Source organism: Neolamprologus brichardi, chromosome 7, assembly GCF_056152115.1.
Source record: "Neolamprologus brichardi isolate AB-2024 chromosome 7, ASM5615211v1, whole genome shotgun sequence".
Taxonomy (NCBI): Eukaryota; Metazoa; Chordata; class Actinopteri; order Cichliformes; family Cichlidae; genus Neolamprologus; species Neolamprologus brichardi.
In genome coordinates, this window is record NC_142110.1 from 64,638,174 (window position 1) to 64,657,135 (window position 18,962).

General features: G+C 43.3%; 1 protein-coding gene across 3 annotated transcripts in view; it reads right to left on the bottom strand.

Moving 5' to 3' along the window:
* Nucleotides 1–18,962, bottom strand: part of wwp2 (WW domain containing E3 ubiquitin protein ligase 2) — a 75,946-nt gene that overhangs the window by 3,864 nt on the left and 53,120 nt on the right. For 2 of the 3 annotated variants that reach the window (XM_087844131.1, XM_087844130.1), the window contains exons 11-23: nucleotides 14,715–14,769; nucleotides 13,323–13,404; nucleotides 11,401–11,529; nucleotides 10,279–10,357; nucleotides 8,223–8,294; nucleotides 7,842–7,930; nucleotides 5,951–6,110; nucleotides 4,379–4,512; nucleotides 2,852–2,992; nucleotides 2,628–2,748; nucleotides 700–804; nucleotides 527–623; nucleotides 102–174 (exon numbers count right to left, since the gene is read on the bottom strand). In XM_087844131.1, coding sequence (XP_087700257.1) covers nucleotides 102–174; nucleotides 527–623; nucleotides 700–804; nucleotides 2,628–2,748; nucleotides 2,852–2,992; nucleotides 4,379–4,512; nucleotides 5,951–6,110; nucleotides 7,842–7,930; nucleotides 8,223–8,294; nucleotides 10,279–10,357; nucleotides 11,401–11,529; nucleotides 13,323–13,404; nucleotides 14,715–14,769 — 1,337 coding nt within the window. The remainder of the gene's footprint in view (nucleotides 1–101; nucleotides 175–526; nucleotides 624–699; nucleotides 805–2,627; nucleotides 2,749–2,851; nucleotides 2,993–4,378; nucleotides 4,513–5,950; nucleotides 6,111–7,841; nucleotides 7,931–8,222; nucleotides 8,295–10,278; nucleotides 10,358–11,400; nucleotides 11,530–13,322; nucleotides 13,405–14,714; nucleotides 14,770–18,962) is intronic. The other variant, XM_087844132.1, reaches the window with a different exon arrangement.

The window sequence follows — 18,962 nt, forward strand, 5'->3', positions numbered from 1 at the left end:
CAGCTTGAACAGGCTCCGCCCCCTTGACCCTAAATAAGATCAGCAGGAGACGATGAATAAATGGATGATTTGGAGAAGCAGAACATGAAGCAGCATCTTACCATGTGTGGCTTCTTGGAAGCCAAGTCTCCTTCCCCACTTTGTCTATGCAGAACTTCTGGGGACCATTACTTCCTGCAGGACACACACACACACAAACAAAAGTCAAACCCTGAACAGGAAGCTGAATGCTGCCGACTCACATAGCAGAAACTCAAACCGAAGATGATTAAGAAAGTGAGTCATTTTATTATATCTTATGAAAATGCTCTGGGATTTCCAGGTCCCAGAGCAGCATTGAAAAGCTTTTGTTTTCAGCACTTTGGTTTGGAGCTAAATGTCTGCTCAATCCCTCCATGCAACAAAGATACCAGCTTTACTAACATCTTTGAGGCCGTGCAGAGGCAGAGATCTATTTACAACAGTATTAAAACCAGGAGAATCCTCATAACCAGGACGCTCCTGTCCCTGTAAACGCAGTCGGTACCTATGAGCTCGGAGAAGCCTCCGACGGGCAGCCGACAGGTTCCTGTTACAAACTGAAGCAGACGGATTCTCTTCTCATTGTCCATCTCTTTCACCACCTGCAGAAAAAACGCTCAGGTCAGCGCTTTCCTAGGAGCATCAGCGTGGCAGGTGTGTGTGTTTACCGGCCCATACCTGCCAGAACCAGTGGATCTGCTTGCTGTTCTTGGTGTAATGTCTGTAGATGGTGTTCTTCTGCCAGTCGGCCAAATCGATCTCCTGCATCCCACAAAGCATCAGCTGCAAAAAGGACAAAGACGGGGGGGGGTTACTTTAAAATTTAGAGTTTCAACTACTCACATGTGACTTCACTCTGTGCTCAGAGACATTTTTGCATGTGGTGGTACAGAACCCTGACGTCCTTTATAAGACTTTACTGATTACAGCCCAAATTCTCAAATTTCCTCCTGATAAACGGGGATCCTGCAGCTCAAGTCGGATGAGATTTCAGACTTTTCCAAAAAAAAAAAAAAAAAAAAAAAAGTCCAAGCTTACCCCCCACCAGCTTGTTTTGGGGTTTTTTCTCTTGGCTCATGAACTCTTTCCCTTCTGTTCCTCTTTTCTGAGTTCTGTCGTTTTAGGTCCAGAACAAAATGTTTGCATATGAAGTCAGTGAGGGTCTGTGCCTATACAGCTCACTAGTAGGGATGCAACGATACCAATTTTTACAAACCGATACGATACCGATACTTGGATCTGAGTACTTGCCGATACAGAGTACAAAAACCGATACTTCTACCACACACACACAAATGCAATGAATTGGAAGACAGGTTTTATTTTATTCTCTGCCGATAAAAAATAAAATCTTAATAAAAATGACCACAAAAAATTTTCAAGTGAAAAATAAGCACTTCTGTTAAATTATTGCAGAGTCTCCACATTGTAATTTAACAAAATATCACTGAACTATTGGCACTGTCTCGAGCTTTCAGAATAATAAATAAACACTTCTGTTTGGAATAAAATAAACTTTTAAATTATTGCAGTGTCCATATTGTAAACAAACAAACAAAATAACGAAAGTATTCGGCATTGATGAACTTCCCATCTGCCCGTGGATCATCAGTCCACTTAAACCAAGGACTGACATCGCGCACACACTGCTTGTCTTTACCTCTTCAGAAAGTTTTGGCACCATTATCTCCCTGATGTGTGGGCGGTTGGGAATTTCATATCGCAGCTCGAGTATGCTGAGAAGACGGTGCAATCCTATGTTTTCCACGACCGGCATTGGCTGGTCATCCAGAGCAATAAAATGAGTCAGAGCCTCTGTTATTTTAACTGCCTGTGGATTTTCTCTTGACATTTTTCATCGCTTTTCCAAAACCTGAGTTAAAGTTGGCTGTTCCGGTCCACACTGCTGACATTTTGTTTAGCCTAGCTACAGCAGCCTCCAGTTTCTCTTTTTTATCTGGAGCTGCCAGTCTGACTCGTCTAACCCTGTGCCTGTTTAGCGCGGGATGTCCCCCTAGTGGCCAATCTAAAAAACTACAATAGAAATGACAAGCCACCCTCTGATTAATGAAATAAGTTAGTATCGGTTCATGGTATCGGTTAACTTTTACGAGTATGAGTACGCACACATTTTACAGTATCGGTGCATCCCTACTCACTAGAGCTATGATTGGGGAAAACCCAGGAAACTATTCTGATGGTCGTCACACCACGTCTTTACTGATCTCTACTGAGGTGTCAAAACAGCTCAATAAGGGTGCAGGGAGGTCCATCCCTCAAAGAAAAGCAAACGGGGTAAAAGGTTGAGACATTTACACTCAAATAACTTTATTTGAGTACATGGTGTGAGATTAAACTGCCTCAGGCTTTCACTGAATTCACAAAAACATGAGTGTCACTGGGATCCTGATCCGTGTGACTTTAAATCCTCAGAGGAACCCTGGGGCGCAAATCAGTGGCACTATGGTGCGATCAGGCAAAACACGAAGCATCGTTTTCACGTGGTGTGATTTTTGCTGGGAGACACACACAAGTAAAACAAGCTGCTAACAGCTGGATTCATGACATTTTAAGCCTAAATACCAATAAATACAAGTCTTCCTCACCTCCAGCTCCTTCTCGTCAAAGTAGCGAAGCCACTCCAGAGGCACCACCTCGTTGAAGCCGTCCAGGAAGGCTTTGGTTTGCTCCTCCACCCCGCGGGTGAACCTCCAGTCTGTCAGCAGGCTGCATGAACAAAGAGAGGCAGCTTTTTATGGTTTGCTCTCCACCGCAGACCTTGTTTCTCCTACGCTCATCAGCCCAACTGTCCCCATTTCTGCTTACTGACCTGATGTACTCCTCCTTGTTCTCCTCGGTGACCAGCTCGTTCTCCCCGTCGTCCTTCAGCTGGTGAGTGGAAACCTTCCCGAGGATCTCCATGTCCTGTGCAAAATAGAGCTCCACACCGCACTCCTCCAGGTTGTTCTCTCTGAAAACACAGACGCACACGTAATGAAACTAAAAACATTGGCACCTCGTCCTCTCTGTGCCGCCTGCGAGACTGACCTAAACCCAGCAGCCTTCTTGGAACAAACTGCGACACCAACTCCTTTATGTGACAGTTCATATATAAAATATCAGAAATATTAAAAAATGTTTATGTATTTACTAATACTGTTAATTTAGAGAAGGGGTGTCAAACATAAGGCCCGGAGGCCAAAATTGGCCTGGCAAAAACTGCAATTTGGCCCACTGGATACCTTTGGAAAATGTAAAGGCGGGCATAAATGTTGCTGATAGTCATTATCACTCAAAGTAGCAACAGATAAACATGCTTCTGTTCACCATGTTTAGAAATGTATAGAATAGAATAGAATAGAATAGAATAGAATAGAATAGAATTCAACTTTATTGTCATTGCACATGCGCAGGTACAGGGCAACGAATTGCAGTTTGCATCCATCCAGAAGTGCTTTAGCCATGATATAGATATATTACAATATATATTAGCAATAATATAGATATGTAAGTATATTACAGAAATGGGTCTATTATGGTATGTTATAATGTACACGGTATGAAGTATGTTATGAATAGTCTATAACTAAAAGTATGTACAGGCTGTAGTGAGTACAAGCTATGAACAGGATATAAATATGAAATAAAAAACGATACAGAAATCTGAGATATACAGTTAGGGTTATCTTAATAAAATGAAATAAAAGTGGCTGTGAATCAACAAAAACTTCATGTTTTACAGATACGGGACAGGCTGGGCAGCTGCCAGAACCTTTTCTGTAACTTTACACATTTATCGTGTAGAGAAACTGAGGCGTATTGTTGAAATTGCACTTCCTAATCTTATATTAAGACATCTCAGGGACACTGACAGAGTTTCACTTGTTCAGTCAACTTCAGATCAAAGTGGGCTGTATGTGGCCCTCGATGTAAAATGACCTCGACATCCCTAATTTAGAGTAAAACCTCACATTAGGCGGTGGTCTGATAAATTTTATAGTCTGTCCAGCTGAGGGCGCTCCAGCTCCACTGTTTGTGATCAGCACTGTCAGCAGCACATGCAACAGAGCAGCATCTCAGAGTCTTATCAGCTAAGCTTTTAGCTGCTTTGTCAACTAAAAGTCATTTAACAATTACTTGATATATCAATATGGTTTGGGAGGCAGACTTTCAGACTTCCTGCATCCAGGTTTCTGTTGTTTGGATATAACTAGCTTAGTATGACCTATTCACCTGGACTCCTATTGTTCATTTCTTTTATTAGTTAAAACACTACCTCACATGCCAACCTCTACCCTTGTGAGCATAAGGTGGCCAGAGCGCACAGATTCAGAGGAATCATAACTGCATTACTTACTTGACCCACATGATGGAGTTATAAAACTCCGGGTCTATGGACTCCAGGTCTTTGAGAGTGGGTTTCTTGTCCAGCATTCGCTTGTAGAAAGGCAGCGTGAAGCCGGTGTCGATGAACTTTCCATGATACAAAGCCTGCAGGAAGGATTTATTACATTAGAAACCACAATAAGAGACGCCACCTGGTGTTCACCGCTCACATTTCATAAAATGTAATTGGGTTAGGCTGATGATAAAGCAAGTTTGAGTTCCTGGATGTAATAAAGCAGAGACGGAGGGAGGTTATTTTTGGCCTGCTGTAATTCTGCGATATTAGTGTTTTTTTATGGACTCTGGTTGCACATGTTTCAAATTAACGGCCGACAAATTGCACATATTTTCATTTCAGACGCGCGCCGTGCTGATGATTCACACGGGGGCCGTTTTGAGCTCATTCAAGTGTTAGAAACACTTTAACGGCCAACCGCGCTTGCAGAAAAAATGAATGGGGCTTTTATTTCTGAAATCACTGCAGCCACAAGAACAATGCAAATCATTAAGGCTCAGACGTGGACGTAAACATGTGCAGCGACCACAAACGGCTCCAAACCACATCTTAATCTTTCCTTTGTGTGTGTTCAGAGAGAGCACACTCAGTCAGACGGAGCTGTTTAATGTTAAAAACCCTGTGAGAGTTCAGAGCTACGATGAGCCAAGAACAACACAGACGCTCACTGACTCAGTCACAGACTATCCTGTCCTGCTGACCCACCGCATCTGTGGAGGCAGAGCAGAGGGTGGCCGACGTGAGAGCAAAGCAGGTAAGGAAAAGACACGAGAAATAAAGTCAGAGAGGCTTTGGGAGCTGCGAGTGGGTAGAGACAACGATCTTTGCGAGGAAAGTCAGCAATGTGCAGTTTAGCTAAATATAGGCAGCTGCCGGGTGTGGGCTGGGTGCGGCAGTGAAGTCATAGTGTGGGTGAGGGGTGGGGTAGCAGATGAGGGGAAGGTGGAGGCTGTCGGCTTTGGGACCTACAAATTTTTTTGAGTTGACGCCAGAATGCCGTGCATGAATGCTTCAAACTACTTCAAAACGAAACCTGCTCTGAGCGAGAGCTTTCCCAACTTCCTCGGTCGCGGCTGACGGCCCGTGGAATGACTTTTACATGACGCACTTTCAGGAAAAATCCAAAATATGTGATATCTGTTTAAACAGTGAGCAAAACTAGCTAACCAAAGATTAGAAACGCAGCCCTCTAATCACAAAGGTTAGTTAAACACACAAAGCCTACATACGTGCGGTGAAATCCATTTTCTAATTATTTTTGCTGCTAAAGTAACAATATTACGATCTATCGTGTTGTAATATTGCAACATGATGTATAGATAGATAGAAGAATGTCTCGACTGCATCACATCTGCATTTTGGCTTTTCCAACGTGAGCGTCGCTTCAGTTTATTAAACTGAGGTTTCACTTTAAAAGAAACACATCTGGATACAATGTTGCCGTTTGTGGCGATCAAGAGAAAAAAATGGCTCAGATGTAACAAAAGAACTGTTTTGTTTTTTTTGTGCGATTTCAATACAGCTCACCATAGCGATGAAGCGACCGATGAAGCGAAAGTACGTGAGGTGGTCGGGGTTTATGGAGGACGCTGGGTTGATCTGCAGACAGTAGTTGTTCTTGCCAGCATACTCAAACAGGCAGTACATGGGATTCAGGACTTCATGGGACAGCAGGAAGAACCACTCCCTGTGGAAGAAGAGAAGAGGACGTGAATGCACGAGAGGAAGACACGAGGCTGTCATCCTGCAGGGACCTAACAGCAACATACAACACTGAAATTGAACACCTCAAAACTATAATTTTATTTAAAAAAAAAAACCCAAACACATTCTATACTAGCTGTACGGTCAACAGAAGAGCACATGATCACAGGGAGTTTATAAGAAAAGCAGGAAAATGAAAAAGCATTTCTCCCACACGAGAACGAGGTGCTTTTTTCCATTGGCAGCATATAATTACGACATTTATCATCCTAAACTTCCAGCGTCTTCATTTTTCACTCATTTGCTGCTTTTAATCTTCTTGTCAGAAAGACAGGAACCAATTACAAGGTGTTGCCGAGCTCAACTCGAAAATTACTGCCAAACATAAAGTCCACTGGCTTAATATTGATGTCCTGTAGACACGATGATTTCTTTAAGCTCATCGATGCCTCTTGTAAATCAAATAGAAGACCAAATAAGGTTTAATTCTGTTTATTCTGCTGATCCTTAACATGATGTTCATTTCTGATAATGGATCTCGCTGACCACTTATTAATCGAAATCAATTCTTTTAGCTGAAAAAGATTTTTCTTATGACTGAAGTGGTTTAGATGGGAATAGAAAGAACATTTATAGTTATAAACACATCCTACAAGCCAAATCTGACACATGAATTACATGGAGACAAAACATAGAACATTTAGGATAAATACAGCCAGGTAGAACTAAATAAAAAGACACAAACAGACTGTGGAAGGATGCACGTTAGAGAGAATGAGGGCCCCCTCCACCAGCTGCAGCACCAGAACCAAGCACTCCCAAGGCCCCTGCCCTCTCCCCTTTGGGAATATTAGGGAGGAGGGTGTATGGACTGACGGACGCAGACACCTCCCAACATCCCGTCCGTGGTTCTACCCTGTGGTAGAACAGCATGATGTCACCTACCATAGGGTAAAACCACTGACGTGACACCGGAGACAGAGACACAATGCAAAACCAAAGAGAACAAAATGAGGAAAAATAACAACATGTACAGAGAGGAAGACCTGAGTGACAGCAGACGCAGCGGGCAGCATGGACACGTGTGATGGACGGATGGAGAGATGGAGGAGGACAGCAATGTTGTGAGAGGGTGAGAGAGAGAGCAACATGTAACCCAACACTATCACACACGTCTGCACTTCTAAAGGGCAGAAAAGGCAGTTTTATATCAAAATGATGTTGCTGTAACAGTTTCAGACAAAAACAACAGATTAAAATCTGCGACCATTGTGTTACTGCATCTACAGGCTGGAAAGACACACATCGGTATCACTGTGTCTAGGTTTAGGCATCATAACGGTGACAACGCTACCACCATCAGGTCGGGATGGAAACTGTAACGATGCTCAAAAACAATTTTTTTCTCACTTTACTTACAAAAAGATTGTAGAGGACAATTTTTAAAATAAAACAACAAAGCTGGGGGAAGAACAATGCAGAAAACAAAGATTTTCAGAGAATCGCAAGTTTTGAAAACACTGGTTTTTCCGTTGGTTTTTTACCCAACAGGAAGCTGGTGCAAAGATTGAGAAGCAGCAGGAACAGATGAAATACGCCATCACCAACGTTAAAAACCCCTGGATTACATAACAAGCTTAACAAACCCATATAAAATGACAGAATTTGAAGATGTAAAGAGAAGCTGCGGGAAAGAGTTTTAGGCTGCTCTCACCTGGCGATGCCACCGTAGTCCAGCCCCTCCTCCCCTCTCATAATGATGTAGAGCCGGCGACGAAGATCGTATGGCTTCACGTTCATGATCTGATGACAAAGCGCGTCATTTAGACGTTGACGGTGTCCAAGAAGTGGCCTCACTTTCAGCCATTCCTAGACTCGCTTCTAAAGTAACTAAATGATTCTCCTGAACAAGAAACTCTTTCAAATTAAAAGCCCTCAAAAAATTACTATTTATTATTCCTTATCACAGTGTTTTCCTATATAACATAAAGCACCAATGCAAAGCAGAGATAAGATAAGTTGAGTTGTAAATGTTACCATTATGTAAACTAGAAGAACAAAGGAAAATAACAAGTGTGTTTCATCCGTCTCTGACCTGCTGAAACGAGTCTTCAAACAGCGTCTGTCTGGACACGGAGATCTTCACGTGGCTGGGTAAGGCATTAGACTGCACATTACAAAAAGAAAGACAGAACACCACCATCAAGGCGAGAAGAAAACCTCGGGACATTTCTGTAATCCCAATCCTAATCCCTTTCTACAACTCACACGTGTCAGCATTTAAAACAGGTACAGAGTTTACAGAGCACGACACTGCTTCATCTGAACCATCTCATTACTGATGTTTCTCTTTTTAGTCTCAGGCTGCTGGGTGTGAAGTATACGGAGGATAAAAAGCGGCAAAAAGTGAAGAACACTATGGCTCACAGACACACATAGTTCAACTTTTAAAGATTTTTAACAAAATGGCAAATACATTTAAAATAAAGCTATGGCATCTTCATCAAATCTTCTTGAGTATGAATCAGAACACTGGGATTAAATGAAGACTGACAGGACAGATGGGAAGAGCTTGATGCTGGAGGATATCAACTAACTCCAGTTCATCCAGAGGGCTTAAATAGAAGCTAGTAATAAGATTTTTCCAGACACCATAAGTATAAACAAACTGGTAACGATGCCTACATATGCAACCTGAGATTTTCTATTTTTTCGAGACGGAAGCTCTCTGTGGATCCATGGATGTCTCCCCCTCTAAGACCTCCCCGTAACCACAATGACATCATGTGGCTTAGCTTAGCCTGAGTTCAGTCACAGTGGAAATGTCACTTGACAGATATAAAGCGCTTGCCAATCAGTTTGGTTTGGTTCACATGCCGCTAACATGTGAATGCTCCTAAAGTCGTGTCTACTACAAAATAAAAGCCTCCTGAAAGTCCAACGTTGCGTTGTGAACGTCAAAGACTCGAAGATTTCATATGAGGCTAAAACCAAAAAAATCTTTTTTGAAATACTCTCTAATTCTGAACGTGCACTCTGTTCTCCTGTTTAAAGGCTTACAGCTGCGCTTCTATGACGGTAATGACTGAATGTGGCAGCACTCTAACGGCACAAACTGACATTTTTCTCTTATTATCAGGATCTCACAGGTTTTCTTTCTACAGTTTTAGAATGTGCACAAGCGGATGTAGCCTTCAACTCCCAATTAGTCTAATCGGTCTATGCAATAATGCTTGTGATGTGTAAAACGATAGAGTTTCTCTCTAGTTTGGCCCTATACTGCTTAGGGGTGGGGGAAAAAATCGATACTGTGTAGTATCGTGATATTTTGTTTGCTAATAACGTATCGATACAGGGACAGCAGAAATCGATATTTTGTTACAAAAAAGGTTTTTGTGCTCTGACTTCAGAGCATGTTGATCCTTTTTCTGAGCAAGAATCCTGACATTCCTTCACTGTCCAAATGTGTTTAACTTTTTTTATGGCAGCAATAAACATGACAGTTTACTTATTTTAATTTAAGACATGTTTTATTTTAATTAAGTTTAAAACTTTTTTATTTAATGTAAAATTATATTTTGTTTTAATTTACTTTCAAATTCTTCAGTTGCTGAAGGGGCTGCATAGTTTTCATAAACTGCATAGTTCAGAATAGCTATAATTGTACCAGATGGTTGCGTTCAGTTAAGTTGGACTAGACTGTAATACAAACCGTTCAGTTTATCAACAATAAAACTGAAATGAGAGAAAGACTGAGTGTGAGACTTTGATATTAGATAAAATGAATATTGATAAAGTTTACCTTTATGTACAGAATCTGAATATCACAAAATATTTATAAAAATTGCAATAATATCGTATCGTGGGATGTATGGTGATTCCCACCTCTAATACTGCTGTAGCTCTTGAGGAAAGGTGTGCAGTTTTAATAAAGAAAATGTTTTGTCTTGAGTTTATGTAGAGAGGAAATAACTGCCTGAAAACCAAGTCGTCCAGAAAACTGAAAATATATTTTTTGGCCACACTTTTCCAGTCTTAAAGTGAATTATGCTTTTTTTTTCCTTCTCTGGGTGAACAGATCCAGACTGCAATAATCAAGGTGAGCAAAGTGGGGAGTTTTATTGTGGCTACAGACTCTATTTAACACTTACATGGCACAGGAAACGGAACTGGTGGTATTTCCACCTGAAGCTGCGGTCGTAAGCGCCTGGTGAACCGCCCTGCCGTGACCTGCACGCGCACACACACAGAAAACAGAGAAAGTTGGTCAATTTTACAAGTTTCAACAGAACTCTAAAGGTCAGCTGACCAACAGAAACTTGGCGTCCTCTTTTGAGGAATACTTCATTTGCATCAGCTCTACAGCCCTCGAGTGTCTGAGTCGCAAAGACAGAGGTGAGCCTGGCCCCGCAGCTGTGTTAGTATAAGCTCCACCAACCCACTGTATGCGCACGCACACACACACACACACTGGATATCTGCCTTGTCAGCAGCACAGAGGCTGAGAAGCAGAAGTAGAGTTAGACAGATGATTTGGGGGGGAGTGAAGAAGAAGGAGGCCTCTAATGCGTCGGGTCTGTGCTTGCCGAGCTGCCAGGCACATCTCGGTTTGGGTTAGGAAATGGCGACCGCAGCAGCAGAGCGCCGGCCGTGGACGCACACTCCTGCAGGATCCAGTGTAAGAAAACAGTGAAGGAGGCCTCTGTGAAATAGCAGCCTAAAAATACGTGCAAATATCTGCATGAAAAGCAGCTCGCCGATGCACACACACACACGTCTTCAGCACTGACCACACAAGCAAATACACACTTGCATGCAGAAACACAGAAAAGCACAAACACCCACACAGATGCCAGCGCAGTCTGCAGTGGATGTGTTGTCGCACATCTGCACATTCGGGGATTTGAGACTGCTTCAAGGCAAAGCAAACACTCACAGGCTGAGGGGAAGAGCAGTGTGTGTGTGTGTGTTTTCTGAGATCATCTGTGACACTGATTCTCTCTGACTCAAAGAAATATTCAAAACAGGAGAGAAAGGAAAGGTAATGGATCAAAAGGAACAGCAAAGATGATGGGAGTTTAGAAAAAAAGATTATTTTCAGGTTTTCACCAAACGAGCGGCTTGTGTGACTTAATATTTTCAATGCACTTATGTCAGGCCGAGGCAAAAATCACTTAAATGTTTTGGAGAAAGTGTCGAATGATCCTTTAATTAGGAAGTCTTTGCCTCGGCCTGTGACAGCTTTGGGAGGAAAGGGCTGAGAGAATATTTACCCTGACTCAAACCCAGGTCGAGGGTCTTTAAAGGTGGTGGTGCGCGAGTTGTGGTCCACGAAATATCGGACTCCCTCGGCGGTGTACTTCATCTCCCAGCCCGGGGGCAGGGGGTGCTCCTTGATCATCCTGCAACAGGGGAGAGGGCAGTGAGCGCGGTCCCGGCTCGAGGGGCCCCGTCTCGGGGGATGAAACTGACATACCTTCCCCTGCCAACTCGTGCTAAAACCAGAAAGCCTGCGCCGGTGTGCCACAGTGGAGTTTACCTCCTGTGAGCGTGGCAATGGTAGGTTTGATTATTCAGGTGGCTTCAAACCACAAGAACGCTTAGAGGACACAGAAGCAGCATGTTTGGCTTGAAGGTGAAAAGCAGTTTTCTTTCCCTGATGCTTTAGACCATAGGTGTCAAACTCTGGCCCGCGGACCAAATTTGGCCCGCGGCCTAATTACATTTGGCCCACGAAGCCATACCAAATTACTATTAGAGCTGGCCTACTGGTATTATACAGCTAATATATATATTGTTTAGTTTTCCAGCAAAACTTATTTGAGTCCATAAGAAAAGATTCATTCTTAAATCTGGAGGAAGATTTTTTTTTTTCAATAAATATTAACGTTAGCCCGCGACTTTGTTCCAGTTTTGAATTTTGGCCCACTGTGTGTTTGAGTTTGACACCCCTGCTTTAGACTCTCTATTTAAACCTACTGAGCAACTCTGTGTTGATCCGAGGTCTAAAACTCGAAACTTTTGTCACGGTCAAGGTTGTGTTTAAGTTAAAGTTTAGCACCCCGTGTTTAAAAAATACAAAGTGTATTTTTATATTTGTTCAATACGATATTTGATTGATCTTTTATTTAGTTGTGAAATGGTTTCAACTTTACAGACACACACACACACACACTTATTAAGGAGTGCAACATTACTGACAGAAAACATGATAATTTAAAATTAAATATGGATGTATAAATGGTGCACTGCATGTGATGTGCACTCCAGCGCATTATCGCCACTTTTTTTTCTTACATGCTCTATATTTTTTATCACAATAAATTTCATAGCAGTCGCCCTGATCTACGTGTGAATCTGTTTCCTTTCTATCGTGCTCCCGGATGCTAGGCTAACACAGTGGCATCACCACCTCACAGTAAGAGGTGACGATGCTAATACAGCTTTGTAATAGTCTTAAAAAGTGCTATATAAATAAACTTTGCTTACTTACTAGGAAGTGCCTGCTTTTAAATCTGTCTGATGTCCGAGGAATTTGCAGAAATGCAGAGGAGGAACAGCATTTTCACTTTTCAAACCAATTTGGATGAAAATTAAGAAGAAGAACGCAACTTTTCACCTTTTCGTAAACGTCAGAGGGTCTTTTTAACATGTTTTTGCTGAGCGTGTATTGGCTAGCCTGAAAATTTGAATCAAAGACTCTATAAAAGGGTAAGGGGAAAATAATCAGTTGGCTGCATGCTAAAAAAATGAATCATTTACAAGAAGAAAATCATGCTTTTAGGATTCTAGAAAAGATCTAGAAAACAACAAAGGTTTATCTAACACACTGAGGAGAGCAACTGCATCTCCAGAAGAAGATGCAAAGAAGGCTCGAACTCTGAAATGTCAGCGGGTCAACTAGCGTGGGTGAGACGAGAGGAAAATCAGGAAAGTGAGCGAGATGACCGACGGCGCATCAGACCTGTGTCCAACATAATGTGAGGCTTATGTCAGGCTGTGAAATAAATGTTCCTCTCGGGGATAATACTCTACTCGTGTTTATATCATAATGTAGATGAGTCACTGTGTTGTCATACTAAACTGTGCATGACTACCACGTCTTGAGTATGAGCAAACACCCAAAGCGGCACGCCACCTAACAAGCAGGCCAACACATGCACGCACACAGATATTTTCCAGCTCGCTGTCTCACCCTTGGGTCCGAGGATCATCCCACTGCGTCGTCCGTGTGTTGTGGTTGACGAAATACACCCTGCCATTGTCCTGACGCTTCTCTGTGGAGACAAACGGGGCAGAAGGAGCATGCTCAGTGGGCTCGGAGGTTCTTGGAAAACTCCACGCTCGACGGGATCAGAGGGATCACCTGACCGAGAGGAGAAGAAGAAAAAAATCTCGCCGCTATGAGAGAAAAGCAGCGAGTCTTTGTGGCATTTCGCTGTGGCGTGATCCAAATACCTCACCGGGGTAAAGCAAAATATGTGTGTGTGTGTGTGTGTGTGTCAGAGTGACCACAGACATACAGCAGAGAGTGTACACTGGTGCCCCATCCTCCTCCTCCTCCCGCCGCTGGTCTGACATCTTTTTCTCATTAACAGGAGTGTGTGGAGGGTTCAGAAACAGTAGTGCTCGCATTGCAACTCCTACTCACTCCACCCCCCACTTTACTATAACCACCCCACTTGCCACTTTCCCTTCTTTTCTCCTCCATCTCCCATCTTTCTCTTTTTCAAATCAGAGAAACCGCAGATGAGAGAAAAAAACAAAAAAGCGCACCCGAGAAGCAAATCAGAGCCAGCGATGTAATTGAGGTTTTGAGGTACCGCAACATGTTGAAAAGGCATCACGGGCAGAAAGCGGGGGATTTTTTATTTTTTATTTTTGGAGAGACTTCATCACGGCTGTGATGAAGTCTGAAAATGTTGGCGGACCGGGAGCCGCCAGCAGCGTTCGTTTATGAATGAATGTGCGGGAAACGATTCGCCGTGGCTCCGGTTACATTGCTCTTTTGGGGCAGCGGTGGATGATGAAGAGCCCCATCAATAACGCAGCCCTCTGTAATTTGTGGATTTCAGAGCAAAAGGAAAGCGTACAGTGATAAATGAGTAGAGCGCTGAAAAGAAACCATGAGACACTTTATCCAGCTTTTCTACACTTGAATGAAAATCACCATCAGTGGAGGGATTTATCAATCAATTAACAGTTGGCTGGCTCACAGCTCAGTGTTTCAGGACAAATGTAATAGCCACAGAACCAGAAGAAAGGTTTAAAATCTCCAAAAATGTGCTTTGAGATCTGTAAAAGGGAGGGAAAATTTCACCGTGCAGCAACTGTTTTCCAACACCTCCACCTAACAGCTGCAAGCACATAAGGAAAGCGCATTTTGAACCGTTAAATCACGGTTCACGTCAGGTAGTTTGAGTGTCGCCAAACCTACCTGCAGGACCGGTGAGGGAGGCAGAATCGATCTTTTCAAACAGGCTGTAAATCTAGCACACCTGGAGACGATTTTAGAATATTCTCGTCTTTGCCTGGAGTTTGTTAACAGTCGCAGAAGTGTGTGCATGTGTGCGTGCGATAAACTCACCCCATCCAGGAGGCAGCGGGCCCAGAGGGTCATTTTCCACCGGAGCACCGGATGGCTGAGGGGGGGGGAACACAGAGAGAAAACAAATCCGGTTAGGACACCTTTAAGTGTCTCCTCTCATAGCTTGCTTTTGCTCCGGTTTTCTCTCGATCCTCGTCGGCACCATCGCAAAAAAGTCGTGGAAAACAAAAACACACAACATGTCGTGAATAAACCAATCAGAGCTCAGGTGGGTGAAGAAAAACGGAGAAAAACTCATACAGGTGCTCCTAACCGCCGCGACCGAGTCTCTGCTCGACCTCCCTCCCTCAGCGATATCTGTGGCTAAGTGAGGGTGTATGTGGGGAGAACGATGAGGACGGGGTAGTGGGGTAGCTCCTCTCTGCCTCAGCACTGAGGGGCGACTGAGAGAGCTGGCCGGCCGGCGGCTCGTATGCCTTCCAAAAACTACACGCTCGGTAGGAGGATAAAACAACAACGCTGTTCCAATGAGCTCACTGGCTGGATGCAAGCCCCACCCCCCCACCAGCTTCCCGCTCACCTCCTCCCTACCCCACCCAGAGGTCCTCCTCCTCCACCACCACCGCCTCCTTTCTCTCGCTCTCTTCTAGCGCTGCTGTGAAAGTAGGCAGGGAAGTGCGATGTCTGAGGGAACTGAGGGAACATTCATGCTTGTTCCAGACTGGACACCACCCACCTCCCTGGCCCCCACCCACCCCACGCCTGACAAAAGGCACCTTTATTCACCCTGGGCCTGGAAACCACTGTGGGGTTTACTCAGCCTGTACTCACACACACACATACACACTGAAAATGAGAAAAAAAAAACATGTGTGCGCCATGGTGTGGAAAGTTTGTCCATGGCAAACAGTCAGTCAGTGTATGTTCTTATGGGGGAACACACACACACACACACACACACAAACATACAGGAATATATTAGCATGAGTGGAAAAGCAGCTGAAAAGATGCTTGTTAGGAGTTAGCAGAAGATTTTTATCAAAAGGGACGATTTAGGTGTGTCGCAAGCAGCTTCAACAACATTCCCTGCACCACCAAGCAGAGTGCTCCTCATTCTCATGACAACATGTTGTGGTGCTGCTGTAAATAAAAATGCTGCTATTTAGCCATAAAAAGCTCCGCTTGGGAGAAACCCCCGAAATCAATTAGAAAAACTTTTAGGCGGATTCACGACCTTTCTGATTGGACAGCTGATCGACACTCTGCCAAACTTGCTGGGTGTGTTGCTGAGGACATGAGTATGTGCAGTGCAGAGGTCCACTGTCATATTTTGGGTAAAAACACTTTGTGTTTCTGCTCCAACATGTGTGGAGAGATGACACACAAACCAGGGACTGTATATAAAAGATGGACGCGGCGACTTTATACAGGTTGAAGCCTTAACCCTTTAAGACCTACCATAGAACCAAGTCCGCCAGAGCTTATATTATATTTTTACATGCTGTGGAGCCATTTTTGGGAGCATTTCAAGTTGCTATACATCAATACAACCATTACAGCCTAGGTTTTAATAATATGTATGAATTAAGTGCATAGTGATTACATACACTGCAAAAAAGTGCAATAAACTACAAAAAAATTGAAAATCTTTTTTTTTTTTAACATATATTTCTAGTTAGAGAAATTTAAGAGGCTTATCCCTCAAAACTGTAAATACAAAAAAGTTGCACAAAATAGTTTCCCACCACAGGAAATTTATTTTGAGTGTCTTCATAGTTTTATTTTTGAAATACACCAATTTTTATACACTGCAGGAAAAACGAAAATAAATATTATAGTGCAAATATGCAAAAAAGCAGATTATGCATCAAAACAAACTATTTCCAGCAGTGCAATATGAGTCCTAAGCATCCCAGAAACGACACAGAAAGTCATAAAGTCAAAGATAACTTTAAAAAACACCAGTATAGGCTCATTGAGGCCCGGACGGTAAAAAACTACATTTCTGCGAAAATGACGTCACTTCCGGTTTCGGGCAGGTCATGGCGGACATGCGATAGTTCGCGCTGACGTCTAATCCAATGTAGGAAGTGTTATGAACAGCTGATCGGATCGGCAAAGCGTGTTTCTGGAATATTATGTTTTTGTTGCTGCAAGTGCTTTTTATGCAGTTTTTGCAAAGCTATATGTGGAAGGAAACTGTGACCGAGGACAAGCTGATGGCATAAGATGTAAGTACAACTCCTCCGGTTTCATATGCAAAAAAAATTATTGCGCTAGCTCACGTGGTTGCAGAGCTACCGGGATTTAAAAATAGTTACGCAAAACGGAGCGTGCCCGCTCCGACCAGTTTTAAAGGGTTAATGTTAGCATTTTGTTTGCTCCTTTGGAGCCAGAAGTTGTTGCATTTGGATGATTCTAAGTTAACTGTGTGGGTGCTAATAAATGAACTACCACAAAAACAGAAGCACAAACCTCTTTAAGGTCTGTGCCAACTAGCAAGCCACCTAAACAAATGCTCCAGTTCCAATTATTGCAGTTGGGCAGCCCACCAGTTAATTACAGCCGCCACACCACTAACTTTACATCATCCCAGCACACAATAGTTATGAAGGGGACAAACTATCAATGATTTGGATTGTTTGGATTCAACCTCTTACCCCTAAGTTTAGTGATTATAATAGTGTGTCTTTTCTCTCAGTTCCCTGAACTTCAACTGGTCGCAGCAGATGGCCCCGCCCCTCCCTGAGTCTGCTCCTGTCAGAGGTTCTTCCTGTTAAAAGGGAGTTTTTTATTCCTGCTGCCGCCAACTGCAAATCAAACCGAATTAAATGTGGAGCCCGAGCCTACACGAACACGAAACCTCTCAACTCAAACATGATATTGCATTATGTCTTTGGTTTCCTGTGTCAAATGATTCAAATCACTCATTCATGTTTGGATGAGCAGTACCTTGTCTTCCTTCTCTCACCCCAACCGGTCGCAGCAGATGGCCCCGCCCCTCCCTGAGCCTGGTTCTGCTGGAGGTTTCTTCCTGTTAAAAGGGAGTTTTTCCTTCCCACTGTCACCAAAGTGCTTGCTCATAGGGGGTCGTATGATTGTTGGGTTTTTCTCTGTATCTATGAAGCGCCTTGAAGCAACTTTTGTTGTGATTTGGCGCTATATAAATAAAATTGAATTGAATTCCTCAAAAACCTGCAACTGGACAGTTGTAGCTGCAATAAATAACCTAATTTACACTCTTACAAAACAGGCTGAGCACTGGTTTATTAAGGGGCGGGTTTAGACAGCACAGGTAGTCTTTGTTGTCTTCTGTTGGCTATGAAGGGAAGGTGGCAAACCAGCATTTTCCGAAATGAAAGCTGGTGAACCTTCAAAGATTTTTTTCCACATAGACATACTGCACCACACAAGCAATGATTATTTCCTGAGTAACCATAAAGTGGAGTACTATCCACCGAATGTCAGCATCACCTAAACACCATCCCGTCCCCCTCCCTCCAAAAAATGTGACTGTGCCCATTTAAAGAAGCTCTGTCATGGAAACAGTGAGGGAACTGGGATGGAAAGGACTGGGCCTGCTGGAGGAGCAAGAGTGGGCACATAGCAGGGTTAAAGGGTGTGTGTGTGTGTGTGTGTTGTTCCCATCGACAGCCAATCTGTGCCCCGGCGCCCCACCCTTATGGGTTTTCTGTGACTAAAAAAGGTAAAAGGAGAATATAATGATATAAAGACATGATGACTTCATCTTGGCTCTGACCATTCAGCTCTTCAGCAGCTTCCAGACGCAGTGAGGCTGGAGGGAAGAAAAGAAAAGGAGGCTGAGAAAACAAGGGAGGGGAGAGGAAGCGAGGGAAAAGCGGCGTGCTGGCACAAACGTGTGAAATAAAGGTTGGGTATTATGGACCTGGAAGAAATACGCCACAAAGGCCTCGTTCAAGGCCAGGCACCACAGGTGAAAATGGCAATTTCAGCTGGTTGCTTTTAACACTTCAGAGGCAAGTTTAAAAAAACAAAAAACAAAACAAAACTGAAATGCTTTTGCACTGTGAAATCCTTCGTCACATTTTGGTTGCAAAGAGGACTTGTTGGTGGCTTTCCACATCTGCAGAGAGCAGAGAGGATGGTGTGTGCACAGCTGGAGACGGGAAAATCTGAGGTCAGGGAGTTCATGAGCCAGTCAACACTTTATCTGTGTGGGTCTTTGAAACTAACACATTCAAACATATTAATGGCTCATAATTGTCCATAATTGTGCTGTGTGACTTTACAGCTGCACACCTATAT